The sequence below is a fragment of the Accipiter gentilis genome, chromosome 7 (assembly GCF_929443795.1).
Source record: "Accipiter gentilis chromosome 7, bAccGen1.1, whole genome shotgun sequence".
NCBI classification, from domain to species: Eukaryota; Metazoa; Chordata; class Aves; order Accipitriformes; family Accipitridae; genus Astur; species Astur gentilis.
In genome coordinates, this window is record NC_064886.1 from 32,529,164 (window position 1) to 32,548,172 (window position 19,009).

At 35.0% G+C, this 19,009-nt stretch overlaps 1 protein-coding gene across 9 annotated transcripts in view; it reads right to left on the bottom strand.

Moving 5' to 3' along the window:
• Window positions 1–19,009, bottom strand: part of CEP89 (centrosomal protein 89) — a 38,795-nt gene that overhangs the window by 15,637 nt on the left and 4,149 nt on the right. For 5 of the 9 annotated variants that reach the window (XM_049804663.1, XM_049804667.1, XM_049804659.1 and 2 more), the window contains 13 exons: window positions 18,037–18,142; window positions 16,396–16,427; window positions 15,099–15,153; window positions 13,468–13,686; window positions 12,940–13,082; window positions 12,527–12,577; window positions 11,370–11,453; window positions 10,327–10,430; window positions 7,518–7,633; window positions 5,835–6,015; window positions 4,733–4,900; window positions 3,929–4,070; window positions 936–1,025 (listed from right to left, as the gene is read on the bottom strand). In XM_049804663.1, coding sequence (XP_049660620.1) covers window positions 936–1,025; window positions 3,929–4,070; window positions 4,733–4,900; window positions 5,835–6,015; window positions 7,518–7,633; window positions 10,327–10,430; window positions 11,370–11,453; window positions 12,527–12,577; window positions 12,940–13,082; window positions 13,468–13,686; window positions 15,099–15,153; window positions 16,396–16,427; window positions 18,037–18,142 — 1,491 coding nt within the window. Of the gene's footprint in view, window positions 1–935; window positions 1,026–3,928; window positions 4,071–4,732; window positions 4,901–5,834; window positions 6,016–7,517; window positions 7,634–10,326; window positions 10,431–11,369; window positions 11,454–12,526; window positions 12,578–12,939; window positions 13,083–13,467; window positions 13,687–15,098; window positions 15,154–16,395; window positions 16,444–18,036; window positions 18,143–19,009 lie in introns of all 9 variants that reach the window. The other 4 variants (XM_049804661.1, XM_049804664.1, XM_049804666.1 and 1 more) reach the window with 2 other exon arrangements.

Below are 19,009 nucleotides of genomic sequence, written 5' to 3' on the forward strand. Positions count from 1 at the left end.
CCTTAAAAATTCTAGCTGTTTTTCAGCTTCCTGCTCTCTCTTTACATCTACAATTTAGTTTATTTTCTTTGTTGCTAATTCCTGGGCTGTGTTGATCTGTACAAGGAAAGTTCAGATGGAGCTGGTCTCCGCTAACATAGTGGTGCACGTTTATGTCATCTGATGCAGGAATAGCAGCATAGGTCTTGACTGGAAAAGTGCAATGTATGGAGACTGTCTGCTTTAGGGTAAACTGTGCAAACTTGACTTAGTACAAAACAGCTTTTGAAAGTAATACATGTTACTTTGTACATATAGAAACCAATATACCAGATATCCTTCTCCTTCCTTTTTTGAGTTTACAGTAAAAGCAATGTTAAAACATAAAAGTTTCAAATTTATTTCACGCTATATGCTCTTATACCACAATTACATGCCATGCTTTGTATTTGTTTAGAGAGCTCTAAAGATAACCTATAATGTATTTTCTAATTAGGCCAGATTTTTGAACATCCTCTGGGTTTCTAAACCTGCCATATGAAAGTACTTGATAACTGTACACTTGAGAACTTTTTCATTCTTCCAAATCTAATTGTAACAGACTTCAAGTTGAAGCACTAGTATAGCCTCAGAAAAGTAGGAGAAAGAGTAACTGGGTTACACTACAGAGCAAAACTGAAATACAAATAAAATATAATTTTTAATTATTTTTATAACTAGTCATAATTCTCCAGATAATTATGTAATTATGTAAATGCGATGACCTGGCAGATATGCAATGTACAAATACAATGGAAAAAGATATTTGTGAAAACTATAATGATGATCTATTTTGCTTTTTAAAAAGTCTTTATAAAATAATCAGTCTTTCATAAAAACACTGACAAACTACTGACTTCTCATTAAAAAAACAAAACAAATAAATACATAATATTTAGCTGAGAAATACTGCTTACCTTAACTTTTTCTTCCAATCTTCCTAAGCGTAGACTGCCTTCTACTATTTTGTTGAGAACACCATGATTCTCATTTTCCAAACATTTGGCCTGCAAACATATAGCATAGGTAACTAAATGTAATCATAACTTTAGACAGGGCAGACAAAACACATACACTGAGGAAGACAAAGCTATTCTGTTTTGAGCTCCAATAGTCTGAAAGAACCAAAATGGATAAAGAATCCTGAAAATTATTCTAATAACGGCTAATTAATAATTTGACAATTGATGGCGACTACTATCTCACTAACAAAATAATACCTTGAAACAGTTTTATTCTGAAAGGATCATAGCTACTGATACTGTAAACCCAACCAGTTTTGGGTATTTTTCTACAGATATATGTATATGTAGGGATCCCATTTGTATGCATGAGACTCATCCTTCTGGGACAGATTTAGCAGTCTGCTCTCAAAAGAGCCCTTGAAATTGGCAGGGGTTCAGGCAAGGAGTCTGACATGTCTTATGAAAGGCTTCCCTCTTATGACTCTTTCCGTCATTTCATAAGCACTACATTCTCAGATATAAAAAGTAAACCAAACAAAAACTGCATAAGCTGTGAACGATGAAATAATTTTAAAACTGTAAGAGGTTTCAACTGTTAAATTCGCTGAAAGCATTCAAGAGAGAAATAACCAGGTTTTAGAATCAGCAATGTCTGACCACCTTGAACTACCCTCACTCCAGAAACACATCTTCTTTCACAGCATCGCTGGAGTCTGTGAGCTTTGTGCTCAGTCAGTGACATCGTGATTTACTGTGTGGTATATGAATCATACCATACAATAAAAGAATCATTTTGACAGCTGCTAACTCAGGATTACAGTTCATCAGTGTTGCACTATGAAAATTGTTTTAAATAAATTTGTTGCTGCTCTGTTTTACTGGATTTATCAGTAAGTTATCACTGTTCCTGGAAATGGTAAATTTAAGACTATCCATTTATTTCTGTGGAGACGTGGTTACTATGGACTTTTTTTTTTTAATCCTCATTAAGTAAAAATATAGTCTAATTTCTTAGAGTGCTGTACCCTTTCTGCTCTCCTTGTTCTTCTGCATTAAATCTACATTAAATTAATTTCAACACTTTAATTCAATTAGTGAATTAAAAAAGAATAAGGCTAGGGTAATAGCAGTAGCTGAACTGAGTATCTAAACCTGACATTACTGAATTTTGAGGTGGGGGAATGATAATACATTTTTAATTATACATCATGCTCAGTAGTGGCTCTTCATAATCGTTAGGGTCAGACTCTAACTTTTTTTTTGTTTTCTAGGCCTTACCATTAGACAACCTAATCAGATTACCTGACTACAAGACACCTGCAGTCTAACTTTCTGCCAAGGCAGGTTTAAGTTCAGTGATTAAAAGTAGGAACAGGTTGTTCTAATTCAGCTCTACCAGGCAGCAAAGTAAACTGGTTATTTAAAGGTTTTACTGATACTAGACTATTTCAGTAGAAAAGTTTGTCTCAGAGTATCTCTGCTGTCAGCCCAGACACAGTGAATTCATAAAAAAAAGGCAAGAGTTGTGCACTGTTTAGTATCGAAGCCACAAAATGGAGAAACCATGAACAGCAAGTAAGTATGTACCATTATCATACACAAGAGAACGTGATCCAAAAGGAAGAGATAAATTCTGTTTTGCACGACAGGGCTGGCTTCTGGATCAGTTTATACCTGTCTAAAGAAAGATAGGCCATAGTTGACTGCATTTTGGGCTGCTTTCCACAGACCTGAGCCTTTTGCACGTCCATGAAATTTGATTTTCTAGTGTATACTTTCAGGTGCAGGCTTCAGAAGGGAAAAATATGATGTCACATACTGCACACTTGCAAAGATAAGGTTTACATGACCTTGTGGTGATTAAAGTTATGCTAAGATATCTTTCCTTTTGAAACAGGCTTTTACTGCTAAAAGTATTCTGAACATCTACTAGGCTATTATTAGTCAAATGGCACACCTTGTACTTACAGGTAATTTTGTATTTCTGTGGTATTTCTAATGTGGTATGCCAAGTATTTGAAAATAGATATACCAGAGACTGAGAGATAAGAACCAGTTCCCCTAATTCCTAGGAGACATTTATTGTGCCTAGTTTCACAATCCTAAAGTCCAGTTTGCAGTGGACAAGGATTTGAGTTGGGTCACCATTGTTCCTCTTCTAGAATTAGGAATTAACCACTATAGAATCTTTTAGCCCAACACTGATGACAACCTTTGTCTACTACTTGATCAAGCAAAAGAAGCTTTAACAAAGTTTTGTGAAATGGTTTCCAGGACCGATTTGAAGACAAGAGTACCAATATGTAAAATTGAAATTGTGTCTGAGATCTTTTAAAAGAAACAAAGCGTACCTATAAAAAGCCCAGTAACTTCCATGCCAGACACTTCCACTAAACCGGAGTTGTTCCAAAAAAACAGCCTGTCAAAATGACTGCTTACCAAAAAGGAGCAATAACATGCATGTGCATCCACAGCAGAAGCGCTGTACAGGTCGCTTCAAGGATCATAGTTTACCTTTAGATTCAGAAATACGTATTAAAAATTTATGATTGTGTACTATTTTTCAGTAGGTGTAGCTTCAACAATTGAAGCCAATCTCTAAAATGAGGTTAAAAAATTCTTTCAAACTTGATACATACCATTGCAGACCCTAATGCTGATGTGAGTGGAGGCTTAATTACATTGTCTCCAGAAAGTAGGGTATTGCTTTTAACCACTCTTCTAGAAAATAATCTTTTACTGCTCCTATCCTATTTGCAAAAGTATATTTAAATAGCTAAATTCTCAAACTGAAATTGTACTTTCTTTTCTGATAATCAGATTAACAGTAAGTTGTGCCAGTAGGATGGTAGGAAGACAATTAACTCTATCCCAGCTGAAACCAGGACAGATGGTAATTGTATGAAATACCAATTAAGTCATATTAATTATTTAAAGGTAATTACCAAAAAAATAAGATGATCACGTTCCCGAGCTATCTTCTCCACCAAACCAATAAGGTTTGTTAGATAGTGATGGGCTGCAACTTCTTTTTCTACTGCTTCCTCCAACTGCAGTTTCAAAAGACCTATTTTCTTCTTCAATCGCCTATAAAATTAACAGAAAAAGGAAAATCTTCAGATTGGGAAATAATAATGGCATTAAAAGAACTTGCATTGCATGTGCAAATCAACTTGTACAAGTCTCAAATAATCAAATACACCGTTAAAGACACATTGGCTCAAAATATTTGCGATGCCAAAGTATCATTTCCCACTTTTTGGAGCTGTTTTTCCTAGAATATGTTGTGTGAATAACAAAACTAACTGATTCTAAAGAACAATCTGTGCAATGACTACAAGCTCATATTTCTGAAGAAGCACAACAATAATGGGTTTTTTTTTTTAAGTATTGTGAGCCCAACTCTGAACCACTCAGATGCATGAGAAGGTCTGCAAATAGTGTAAGTCCCTATTTATCAGGTGAGTAAACAAATGATTAATTGCTACAGCTAACTACTAGCATTAAAGATATATTCTTAATTTGCATGTAGACATAGAAAAGTGTGCATGAAAACATCTAAAGCCTAGCAAAGTTACTTGACAACCAGGCCTTTAGCTATGACAAAGATGTGTTTGGGAAACATGTTTTTTCTGTAATAAGTAGAAACTACATACTGTGGGATGTCGGACAATGTTTTTACAGATATTTCTGCTGTTGTTTTAGAAATACAAGTATTTCTATATAAGAAAATAAGAATGTGATATGACCTGTTTGTCTTTTGTGTCATTTCCATCTCAGTTTCCAGGATCTTGTTATCAGCCATGAAGTTATTTTTCTCTAAAAGCAGTTTCTTGTTTTGAGCTTGCAGTGATGCTATCTTTTCCATTAGATCTTCCACCTCACAGCGCTTTTTCTCCTGCTCCTGTTGTAAATGGCTGCAAAAACCACCACCATAGAACAGGCATCATGTATGAACCTACTTCACTAAAAAGCTGAGTTACAGTAAGATACCTATGTTGAAGGTATGAAAAAGATACATTGAGAATGCTTAATGTTCAGTGGTGACATCAAAGAGAGGTATTACAATCTCATGACATATCAAATCATGAACGAAGCATAATACAAACAAAATTCTTCAAGTAATTCATCCTGACTGCACTTGAAATAGAATTTAAATTATAAAGATACCCTATATAGAACAAATGCATTCCCTTCCTAATTTTTTTTTCCAAAGAAATTACTAGCAGTGCCAAAAAACAAGGTCTGAGAACGTCTCAGGAAGGCACTGTACCAAGAAACAGTAACTTGCACTATGCTAAGGCTTGAAAGCAAACAAATTTACAGAATGTCTTTAGAAAAAAACATTACAGACTATGCTGCATGACAGCACTTTTCTGTTGTGCTGTTTTGTTATCTCCATATTGTAAAGACTGATGAAACTTAGCATTTTTAGTTCAGAATTTCAGGATCATTTAGACAGTTTCCCAAAGATGGGAACAAAAGAATGAGAACATTTTATATACAGTGTTGACAGAAGTGAACAGATTTGACAAAAATTATATTTTTAATGCCTGATCTTCTACTATTTAAAAAGGTACATTTAGCAGTACATTTCTACTCTACGGTAGAAACACTTCTACCAATGTCTCTAGATCTGGGATTTCCTTCTGTAATTTTAATTGTCCGTAAAAAGCGAGACAGTATTTTTGAAATATTTCCTTAACTTTCTTCGCACTTTGGTAGTTACCTTCCTAGATTACCAGCATAAGTTTCCACTCACCTCCTACCTACAAAGTGATGCATGTGCAGATCTGTTCCTGTGAATGCTTTGCAGAATTGTTTCTCTGTGCACCATATGTAAACTCATACCTTTTTAAATCATTCACCAAAGCAAAGTGCTCCTCTGCTGCTATTCTGCTATCCAGTTTGGCTTTCAGCTCTTCACAAGTAGAACGCAAAGCTTCCAACTGTTTCTGGTACTCTGCTATCTCTTCTTCTTGACTCTGTTTCTTATCTTCTAAGATTATTATCTGTTTGGTCAATTTTGAAGCTTTTGGGAAGAAAAAAAGAAACAAGTGGGTACAGCAGAACTAATTCAATCACCTAGTGAAACTCCAACTAAACCACTAATATGTTAATTCTTAGGTGTTCATAGCATTATGTAACAGTGGATTTGTCAGTTTATTTTGGTTTTTAACAGTCTGGATCCGCCCCCCTCCCCCCAAGCAGTTTGTTTTGGAAAAGTGCCAAAACTCCAAGACTGCTGCTTCTAAGGACTATAAGCTATTTGCTTATTGAAACACCATTTTACTCTGAAAAATCCTCTAATTCAGGTTTTACTAACTCAGGAAAAGAACCTAAAATGGAACATGACTTTTGTAGCCTAGTAGATAGGGCACGCATCTAGAGACTGCCCAGTTTCTGTTCACTGATCTCCAAGTTTTTCCTGTGGTATGTATTTCCATCACTGGATACACTGCCAAAACACTTGTAGGAACTGAATAGAAGATCAGGGCTCTTGTTTCCTTGTGAGAACTCCAGCAATAGGTAACAAAATCTGTCAGTGTTTACCAGGAATGTTCTGACAACTCATATCAGATCAAGCTATTTTGAGATTTGGTAAGAGGAACTTCTGATTTTGGGGTATTGTCTGGCCTTTGGTCTTCGGTATGATGAGTTGTTATCTTCTAAATACAGATGGATATAGAGAGATAGAACTCTAAACAAGAAGCTCAGAAACTTTAAAAGCAGAAAGGAAAGTATTTATGGAATTAGGCAGCTGATGAATAGAAAAATTTCAGAATTGGAGTTTTGCTATATAGGGTCACTTAAGGAAATTGTTTTCCTCAGTGACTTATGTTAATCACGCACAATTAAAAATTTACAGAACACCCTAATCTGTGAATTAAGATTCAATTTTGCTTTTTAAAATTCACTAAGAAATCTTACTTTCAGTTTTGGGATTTTAAACTATAACATGCTTGTTCTCTTTCTAATATCCAGTCAGAAGGCTATTAACAAGAAATATCCAGAGGAATCTACCGACACAAAAAATAACTATCAGCAGAAGAATTAATCTTGGTCAAGAAATAATATTTACAGACAAGACAAGGAATATCAAGTTGGTTACAAAGCAGAAAATTAAAAGCCCCTACAAATTCTGAACTGAACATTTAAATAAGCAAATAATACCTCACAAGTACCAAACTGTAAAGTTCAGTGTGGTCTTAAATTATGAAAATAAGTGTACTGCTGTTTAACAGTTGTCACTTTTTCAGAGGAAGCAAGTCAAAGTCGAGTATGCCATATAGTGTCAATAGGTGATACTGACATTTCTTTTCAGTATCAGCTGACATCCAGAGCTTGCTCTCATATTAGTGTTACCTGCATTCAGCAATGCTTTGTAGGCATATACGAAGTTGCAAAAAAAACCCCAAAACCGAAACCCCAGAAAACCCACCAAAACAAAAAAACACCAAAAAACCCCCCACAAACAAACCTGCAGTACCATCTCTGGTGTAGTTCAAATTATTAGCAACTCAAGCACTTTACCTTCTTGAACATGCTGTCTGTGACTATCTTTTGCTTTAGCTTGTTGAATTTCAAGTTGCTCCATCAACAATCCGTTTTCTTCCAAGACCAGCTTGGCCTGAGTTTGCAGCTGCTGCCTGCAATGACAACCGGCTTATAAATAAAATAGAATACAAATATTAACTTAAGTCCAAAGAAAAAACACAATTGACTTCCAACAGTGTAAACTTATAAATCGTATTTGAACTTTAAAAAAAAAAATTAAAAAAATTAAAAACACTCATTGAAAGCAATGTCAGGACCCAAGGTAAGCTTATTAGAAACATGAACTCACAAGCCTCAAAATGTAAATTATTTTAAACGTTTAAAATCTTTGACTAACTAAAGCAAAAATTCCCTATAGAAAGAAGGAAGAATATATATGTGTGAATTAGAATCGCAGCATTATAGAATGGTTGAGGTTGGAAGGACCTCTGGAGGTCATCTGGTCCACCCCCCCTGCTCAAGCAGGGCACCTAGAGCCAGCTGCTCACAACCATGTCCACGTGGCTTTTGAATATCTTTAGGGATTGAGACTCCACAGCCTCTCTGGACAGCTTGTTGCAGTGCTCACAGTGAAAAACTGTTTCCTTATGTTCAGAGGGAACCTCCTGTGGTACGGTTTGTGCCCACCGCCTCTTGTCCTGTCATAAGGCACCACTGAAAACAGCCTGTCTCTGTCTTTACGCTCTCCCCCTACACAGTGATAAGATCCCCCCTGAGCCTTCTCTTTTCTAGGCGAAACAGTCCCAGCTCGCTCAAACTTTTCTCATATGAGGAAATTAAAGCTACATAATGGTGCCAGATGACTTGGAGACAGCTATGTAAATAGTAACCAAACCAAATTAGTTTTCAAAACATGCGATAAATTCTTGGATACAATTTGGATTTATTTGGCTTTGGCTCTGGAAAAATACTGCCAGTGTGTTCTATGGGCCTGTGAAGAAGATGGGAGTTTAAACTGAACTATCCTGAGCAGAGAACTTAACACTCTGCTTTATAGCTAGTATTAATTAAGCTTTTAAGAAAACCAATCCCAGTCTTTCTGATGTTAACAAAAGCTTAAGAAAGTATTTGCTATTCGAATAACAGCTTAAAAAGTTAAGAAGCATTAACCAGAACGCAAGTAGAAATACAGTACGAGGGTCAGATGGTATCAAATGAATTAAAACTCAAGAGTTGTCATCAATCAGCAAAAGTAGCCTAAATCCAAACAAAGAATAGCAAAATAGACTGTTACCAAGGATTTCTGATGACAGTAACTAACACAATGTATATCTACTTTGTTCATGTGTGGCCTGACCTAGATAAAAATGCATCCTATTGTATATAGATCTAGATAGGGACAATTCCCCCTACCATCAAATGATATTCTGGCTAAAATTTAAGCTGAACTATACAGCTAAAAATTGTTGTCTGGCAGCTGAAAAATATAGTCTTAAACAGTCTACCCTGAAGATTTTTGCAAACACAGAAATGGAAGTCAGCTTATACTTGTATCCATGGAAACCTCTGTGCACAGGTATTTGTAAGTTTAGCCAACTAATTTACTGTGAAATTTACTGCAGTGAGCATACAAGAAGGAAGCACATGCACATCAGCCATTTACAAATCGGTTAACAGCTAAGATAGAGCTTATATTGTTTAACCACTTAAGACTCTGCATGTTTTCATCTGAATGGATAAATATGAAATGAAAACTGAATGACAAAATACATTCATTATTTGTGACAGGAAGGTCAGTGTTGATGTAAGATGATAAGCATTACCAGCTGAAAGAAACAACGTAAGTTTTTTTTCCCATCAAAACTATCTAGGCTGGAGTTAAGGTTGAGAAAATGGATTGTGAATCTTACTGGACAAGTCTTTGAAGTATAACGATTTTAAACAAAGAACAAAATTTTTTCCAGGTAAAACTGCAACTTTCAAATTGATGTCACTAAGATCATATTTCATCAACAGGTTTAGGCATAAGGAACATCTCCCATACTGCTAAGCTAAATCCTGACCCTCAGCCATGCCTGGCACTATGAGGCTATGTTGTGAAACAAAATTTTAAAAATTGCTACAAAAGAGGGGATTAGGTTGATCAAGACCAACTCCTTTATGTGCTTGACAGTGCATCCCCATGAGCAGTTACATCAAGACAAACAAAGGAGCAATGCACTGCAACATTGAGCGCGAAGAAGCCACTGAAGGTACACACCGAAAACTTGGTAAGGTGGTATTGCTGACATCCCTGCCTTGCTGAACCCCAGCCTTCAAAACAGCTCCCAGACAGAGACTATAGACAGCCTGAAACAGCTCAGAGACATACAAACTTCTCTCATTCATTTGCAGAGAGGCAAAATAAAAAGCAAAGGTGTTAAAAGTCCAGAAATTCTTAAGAAGCTGAAACACCTCTAGAAAGAGTGTTTTGGAATTTGTGGACAGTATATAAGCATCCAAACGTAAAATATACAGATTATTTTATTAAAGCACCAAAAAAAGACTTTGATACCTTTATAACAACCTACTTAACCAAATCTATGCAGAAACTAAACACTATTACATGGGCTTCCGGTGCAAAACTGCACATTCACTATTTAATCTTTACCACAGAATTATTTCAGGCATTGCAGATGAGCATTGTTCCAACAAGACACAACCATGACCCTATTAACTCTTCAGAAAAACTTAATTTGCTTGAGGGGAACACAATTTTTCCTTAAGATCTGTAATCTTAAGAGTTTGCATGCAACAAGCAAAATAATGAGTAGCTTTTAAATTAATTTCTAGTAATATAACTTACCATTCTGCAGGGGTAATAAAGTTATTTTTATTTAATTGCTCATGGAGGTCTTCATTCTCCTTCACCAACTCTTCAACTCGTAGTTTAAAATTCTTCATATCCTCCTGGAAGACAAAGGACTCCACATAAAATTCTTTAGAGCCAAGTATTTTGTTTTAATTTTTACATCAACAAAAACTTTTATAAATATACATGCCTGGGTGCCTTCTAATTCTTCTGTTAACAGCGTGTTATCTCACTACACACTAATCTTTAATTCAGATGTGCATACCTGACTTCAAAATTGCTTCATCAATCTAGTAATATTTGATTTAAAATAAGTATTTGAATTGTGCCACATTTTTGCCAAGTGTCATTAAGCAAGTTGTAGATCCTTAAAATATGGATTTTAAAAACTTAATTCTGGAAATTACTAGATGATACTATACATTTTCAGTATGAATGGCATGAATTTGAATATGGTAGGATAATACAGTGAATTTACAGTGATATAAATCCCTTGGTGTTCTCTGCTCATTTTATGGCTTAATTTTTTGAAGGAAATTATTTTGAAAAGCTATGGCAGTTCTGCTCTGAAGCAAATCACCATTTTTTTCAAAGATTCAGTGACAAAAAAGTACTTCTGACAAGCAAAAAGAGTACCCATTCCTTAATACCCATTCCTTAAATATCTAGAAATAAATATTCTTCTACCACAAAATCCACAGGCCTGTAACTAGAGGAGTAGCTATACAGGGCACTGAATCCCCATTATGAATGACAATAGTAAATTCTTTCTACTGCTGTGTTCATGGTTTACTCTATTCAGAGAGCACAATTCTTGTACATCTTACTGTAGTGCCTGCTTCTACATCTGAACAGGCTGACAAAAAGCAAGCAAGCCAAGCAGGATAAGATAGCACAATAACTATGCATGGAAAAAGTAAAACGAAGTCACTTTTAATTTTAGGCAGAAAACACCTTTGACAAATCCCTTTAAAAAAAAATCCAGTAACTTATTTCTGCTTTAGTGTAGAAGCATATTTCTTTAAATGGCAACTTGCCTCATGTTCAAGATTTAAATCTTCCTTTTCTCTTATTCTATCTTCATATGCCAACAGAAGAGGTGACAAATACTTCATATCCAACTTAAAAAAAAAAATCCATATAAATCAGTTACAAACCATAATTTCATCAATATTTTTTACTTCTGCTATATATTCTTAATTTTAAAAATTATTAAGGGGGTTTTTTATACGCCTTGCAGACAAAAGTGCAGGACTTACACAGACCAGCATATGCAAAATGATGCTGCAGAAGCACTTAATAGCACCACTTCAGGAGTAAGCTTTGGGAAGGACAAGACTGCATGCTATACTTGAACACTTCACGAAAAAACAGCTATTGCTTAGCAGTGTATGTAACACAGCAGAATGTGGATGCAAATGAATATGAAACCAAACTGGAACACTACAGTGAATATAGTTAATAATAATAAAATTTAGTCCAGATTCATTAGTGATTGGGAAAGGAATTTTTACACTCTCAAACCTGCATCTTTAAAACTAAATACATACATATGTGATTCTTGGATATTATAGCTACAAAAACAGAGCAGAAGGACGTTCCTATTTCTGTATAGTTCTGAATAACAGTGAGGAAGGAAAATTTAAGATCTGATTAGTGTTTCAGGCAGAAATTGTTTCACATACTACAAATGCATTCAATTTCACAAACTATTTGACTTATCCTTGCCAGAAGTTCATAGGCTACTAGTAGACCCATGACCATTCCTACCATCAGAATCACTGAAATATGCTATTTTCTTTTAGTATCATCTTAAAAATAATCACAACAGAACATTAACAATTAAGCAACAGACCTTGAAGCAAACTACATGCCAGCCAATACTAAGTGAAGACGGTATTTATGATTCTCAGGGTAACAGTACTTCTATTTAATTTGCATTCAGTAGTTCAAAGCTGGTGATTTTATGCAGTCTGTAGCTTACTGTAAATTCAACTGGAGCTGCACACATTCATTGCAAAGTTCTGCCCTACATCTTTTTATGCAACAAACATAAATGTTTATAATATTCTAGTATGTGATAGTTCAGCAGAGTAACTAAATAATATCCTGAATATTTTGGTTCCAGTAAAGAAATTTTACTACTTTACTTAGAAAGGAATGAACAGATAAGTGAAAATATTATTTTACTTACCAGCCATGGTGGTGGTGGTCCTTTCATAGGTAAACTTTTCAGTTTTAGATGCTAAAGTAGATTTTTTAAAAGATACTGAAATTATTTCCTGCTTTTAAGCACCAACCACTGTTTACTGCACTCACAACTGTTAACCCAAACAAGCCTATGTTTCTAATTACATGTGTTGCATATGTAACACACACCCAACAAAGTCAACAAAACTGGAAGTTCAATATCTTACTAATACGGGAGAAAGTGTAATTTCTTAAAGTTAGACTTATCGATAAATGCTTATTTTAAATTTCAGAAAAAGACTATGCCATTTGTAGACTGTGGCAAATTTGGAGAAGATAGTCTTAAAAACTCAAAAGATGAATGAAAGGACAATAGGACATTTCAGTACAAACTGCCTTTATAACCAAGATTCTCACCTCTTCTTGGGACAATGGCCTGAATTTAGTTTGATAGCGACTTAATTCTACATTTAAACGATGGACCGTCATTTTCAAAGCATCATTTTCATCTACCAGTTCTTGTGCTTGTTGTCTGAGAAAAAGTAATTCTGTAGCCTCCTCTATTAAAACAAATGTCCAACAAGAAAGTTCAATCAAAATTCAAGAAATTTTCACAATAATTTGTTAATTGTAAGGAAAAAAAAAAATCTCAATAACCTAGAATCATAAGAGAACTTCTCTCAAAATACTGTAATGGAATAATCCCATGAAGAATTACTAACAAAAAAACATTACATTTCAAACAACTAAGTAAGTTTTTTTCATGATCATGTAAGATTTCCTTGACAAAATTTCTACAAGTGTAGAAAATAGTGTTCAGAAACTACTTCTGCATAGATACTTGCTCAAATCAATGAGTGGAAACCTCCTACTGTAGGAATAGGTTGTAGGAAATCAGAAAAATTAAACAAGATGACTACAGACTAGCTTATATGTTTCTCCCACCTTCTCTATGTGCCTTCTCTGCAGCTTCTTTAAGTCTTCTGTTTTCTTGTTCTAGTCTCTTCAGCTTTAATTGCTGTTCTTCCATTTGCTGTTTTGTTCCCTCAAATTGTTGGACCATAGCCTGGTATGCCTTGTTCAGAGACCAGTTTTCTTGTTTTAGTTCTCTGAACTTTTCTTTAGTCATATTTTCCCATGCTTGCCTTGCCCGAATAGACATATCTGTAATGCCAGAGTTCAATGTATTTAAATGGTATTCAGACTTGAATACGAGTTTCAGCAAATTATAATTCATTTTTTCTAATCTTAGCATTATGTATGAGTGACACTATAAATCAGCTCAGGACTCCCAAAAGGTAAAGCTAGAGAGAATGAAAAAAGTGGATTTGGAAAGAGAGCTATATAGTGGACTGGCTGCAAGTTCCCATCTTTTCTCTCAAGACACTGAAAACATGCCTTCCTTAAAGGGAAAAGTAAGCGTCAGCAGATGTCCCTCTCCCTGGCATCAGTGACTAGAGAGGTGAGACAGAAATATCCACTGCAATAAGCAAAGTGTATGTGCCCTGCATGGACTAGTCAGTCCTCTTGACCCCTCCTTATTTTAGTCACCTATGTAATGAAAGCTTTACCCTCCTTCCCACTGAACAGGCTTCAATGATCTGTTACGGAATAGAAGTTACTTAATAATCCTTATAGAAGTAAAATTTTAGATCATCTGCAAAATCATGGATATATTGTTGCATCAGTAATAACGGATCACAATTTCCAATTTTTCTTTTCATCTGTATGGGCCAAACAGCTTACCTATTAAAATGAAGGCTGAGGTTTTACTCTTACTGTCAGACTCTTAAGAGCCAGCATAATGTAATAGCATATGCGCATGAATACAACTTAGTACAGAACAGTTCCTTCGTATAGGAAACTACGACAAGGATGTGTGAAACCCAAGAACTGGTTTTGAAATACAGAGCTATCTCTTGTTACTGATGACGTATAACAGCTTCATGTGTTGAGTAAGTAATATTTCAGGCACTTATGGTCACTGTTATCTTCCTGTGAGAAGGCATAAGATTCTTGGACAGCATAGAAATACACAAAACCCCATGAACTCGTGATAGGCACACATCCCATCCACATGACACACAAGTTCAGAGGTGCTGTGCCTGGAATTCTTACATGGATGCAATAACACACAAATAAGGCACTAGCTGAAGGGAGACCATGTATCTTGTATCACTTGTATGTTTACCACTTCAGCTGTGATGGGTGACATTAATAATGGTGACATCCTGTAGTGCAGATGAAACTTAAGGGATTGGAGAGTTCCAGTACGACTTTTAATTTGATTACATCATTTCACCATCATTTACTTGAGACTTCAAAAGTCACTCAGATTGAAAAATAGAAACAAGTCTAAAACACCTAATATAAAAAGCCTAGAACTATTGTTTTTATACATATCACAGAGCACTAGCACTTTCTCATCTCCTGTACATGAGAAATCCATTTTTCTGCTTGTATTCACTAAGCCAAATTCATTGGGAGGGTAAGGGGGGTGGGGTGGTATTCTTTAATATATATGCATATTATTAAAGTGAAGATGTGTTGTAAAGTCATAGAAAAATCAGAAGTACCTGGGGATGGCGGAGGCTTTTCACGTATCAGATTTTCTGCTAATGATTTTTCTTCCTAGCAGAGAAATAAAAAATGAGACAATTGGCTTTAACAGTTATCCTTTCTGAAGTACTCTGAACAGCATCACTGTTGGAGAACTTAAGAAACAGAACTTTTGAAGCAATTTCTTTTCTTTTATATCAACAAAATTTAAGGTTGGATTCACTACTGACAATATACAATTTGTCATTTACCCATCTTGACATCATTTTGTCACTTATCACTGCCATCAGTCACTTGTGGACACTTGAAACTCTTAATATTTTCTTTAGTTGTCAGAGATGTACAGTTCACAAAACAATTTTATGGATGACATAAAGGTTACATAAACATGAAGCTTCTTGACCAAACAGGATAGATATTGCTCCCACTTGTTAGTCTGTATAAAGTAAGACTTTAGAATAGTCAGTTATGATATGAATTGTCAGTCCCTAACTGGGAATCAGCAAATAAATTAAAACATAAAGTGTTCTTCAACAAAGTTGAAGAACTTTGTTCTCCCTTTGCTGGTAAAAAAAAACCCAGTACCTATTTTAACATTTTCAGAAGGTTCTTTCATCAGGAAAGAACTACAGGCTGAATTTATACTAATGTATTTCCTTGAGGTGAACGTGATCGATATACAAACTTTCTCCACATTTTTATGAAACAGCAGTGAAGTTCTGCAAGGATATGATGCCATGTAATTTAACATACCAAGACACTGATGACTAAATGAGTCAAAACTCATGAACAATTTCAAAAGAAAATATATGTCATCAAGAACTTGAAGAAAAAAAGTGATGTTAACAATAGAAGAACTGACCATTTTTGTAAATAATACTCCAGCAAGTTGATCTGAGAAACTAAACTTTTGGGTATTCTTTTTCAAGCTTATGAAAGCAGTCAAATGGGCCCAGCTGGAAAACTAGATAAAAGTCTGGTGAAGCCAGGCTCAGAATTTGAAAATTATCAGTAAGAGCTATCTCTTGCTATAACATGATGTCTCCCACTCTCAGTTTCTTTCTTTTGCATGAGGAACAACAGAAGATATATTAACAAAAAAAACCCACAACAAACCACCAAAGAAACCCCACCCAACTTTTGTATGGCCTATAAAGTCATATTTTTTCAAAAGGAATGATTATCCATTCTTGTACTCCAAAAAGGATTCCCTAGTGGCAGTAAGTATTCTTTTAAGTGACTGTAAACTCTCAGAAATTTATAACACCCTTTTTTCCAAAATGCATCACAAGTCAACTTTCATATAAGTCTTACCTTTAAATTCAAGCCAAGATGTTGGTCTTCTGCTAAAGAAAAACAGATCTTTCAGTCAAATAAAAACAAAAGTATCTGTAAGTCCATAAACTGTAAGGGTTCATATGTTCACGTAAGCACACGTATTATATACTGCAAATAAATGTAAGAAAGTCCTCCCAAAACCACAAATCAGATCACTATCTTTCCATTATCTCTTTCACAGTGTATCAGGATACTGATGCGAGATCTTACTTTACCTCACACTGTATAGATGCAACTATGGAATAAATTAAGCTGTATTTTTGTCTTCCACTATTATTTTAGAATTTGACTAAAGGACAAATGAAATATTTTCATAGATTTTACTGTGCTTGAATCCTGTTGCAACTCTGAACAAGGCAAGTGCAAATCTGACCGCTTCCAAGATCTGTAGCACTTACTATGTAGAAGAGGGATTAGAGACAGTTTATATATCCTATTCTTTTTAGTTTAACACATCCACTTCCCAAATGGTTTTATCAAGGCAACCCATTCTTTCTGGATGTTGTTCTCTACAAAGCTTTTCAAATAACTCTACTGAAATAACATTTAAACAACACTGGGATCCAACATGAATAAAACTTAGAAAGACAAAGATTTTTCAAAATGGACTCAGTTCTGCTTCCTCTTTCCTATCCAATACCTACTAGAGTGCTGCCATTCTCTGTAAAAACTGCATTTTGCAGCTCTGGAAAAAATTCTGATTTCCTGTTTTCCTGATTTTAAAATAATGGACAAGATAATTATGCAATAAAACTCTTATGCAGGTAGATTGGTCTTGCTCTCGTCATAATTTTTTTCTGCACAATATTCTATTGTTTCAAGAAAATAGCTTAATGACAAGTCCAGTTATGAATGAAATGTCCCTGATCTAAAGAAATTACTTATTGCAAAAAAATTATTTGTGAAGCTTAACAATTCAGAGCTTAGAGTGATAACCTGAGACTGACGATCATGTTCAGCTCTCTGTTCTGTCAGAACCTTCCTCTGTGACCTGATGGTCAGGCCCAGACCTTAAAAGACTGCAAGAATGATACAACTTCTGTAGAAAAGATAAACAATCCTAGAATCATGCCATTTGATTATAAAAAAAAAAAAATACTTACTGCTGATTTTCAGACATGACACTTTTTTATCCAAGAAAAGTGACTGATTAAAAATGTTTTCTTCTATCTCTTTAGCTTTTTTTTTTTTTTTTAACATTGATAGTTTCTACTTTTTTCCACTTTTTGAGCACAGTAACACTCCAATAGTTTCCAGAGTATAAACAGGATTGATTCTGGCACATGTATCAACAGAATAGAGAATGACCATACTAGACAAAGAGTTCACAAAACTTTCTTCGCCCCCGCAACCCTTTTTACACTGGTTGATAGTGGATGTTTAGGAGTTTTAGTTATACAGTGAATATAGACCAATCTTCCCTCTTTATGCAGATTTTTAGTTTTCTGTAACTACTAGAAATGGCTAAGTATTTAGTAGCATTTCTTTCATTGCCCTTCTTAAAAAAAAAGGATTACATCACTATCATGTAGTATTAAATGTATTTTATTAAAAAATTATTTTTTCCCATGGGTATTAAAAACATATGGCATTTTGACTTAAAGTAAGTTTATTTACCTTCTGTTTGCACATTTGACTCATCCACCAGCACCTGAAACTCAGTTTCCTGAGAAGGCACCTCTTTCTTGTCAGCATTAGTACTAGGAGATGGTGAAAACTCTTCCTATGTAAAAATAAGACAAGCCAATCTAAATCATGGTAACACTGTTAAAATAGCCCACGTCTCAATATCTGTATGAAATCTTTAGTGTACTAATGTCCCGGTCACAAATTACAAGACATCATTTTTTTATTTGTTTCAGGGCTCTGTGTAGATAAAATCTAAATCCTGCAGTGATCAACAAGAGGTAGGAAACTATGATCGTCATTAGTTCACAGGGCAATATTCCCTGTCACCTTATTGAGTCACAAGAGCCTGTGAAATTATCCTACATTTGCTTGTTTGCTGTGTCGTATCTGAACTTGCTCTTAATAAAAGATCCACCATTTATCTACTGTATCACAGCACTGAGGGATTCAGGAATAATTTCTAACATTGCCTGCTCTGTTTTTCCCCTGTTGATTGCATACCAGTGTCCCCCATATTCTACTCACTCCCTTTTTCCCTGCCCGCCCCCTTCTCTCTTCTTACTGACTACTATCTCTTCACCTGGGGTGTTTTCTGATTTCTTTCACAAACATACCATTTTATTGTCTCTTTACTACTCAGTTACTTCTTCCTGTTTGTTAAATTTTTGTTAAATTTTGGACTGGACTTTAAATGTGCTTCAAGAGTATGAAGCTGCTTATTGGTGGTTAAGACAACCCAAAACCATAACATAGAAAAATCCATTGGTCTTCAAAATAACAAGATAATTTATTTTGTTTGATACTGAATCTCCGTCTCTATATAGGTCTGAATCATTAACTAAGCTTTCACCATTTAAAAGGAATACCAGTGTTTTCCTAATAAGAAAAGGCTCCTAATAACCAAAGATATGGAATCTGTGAGGATCAACAAACAAACCTAACTCGTGTAAATGAGCCACAA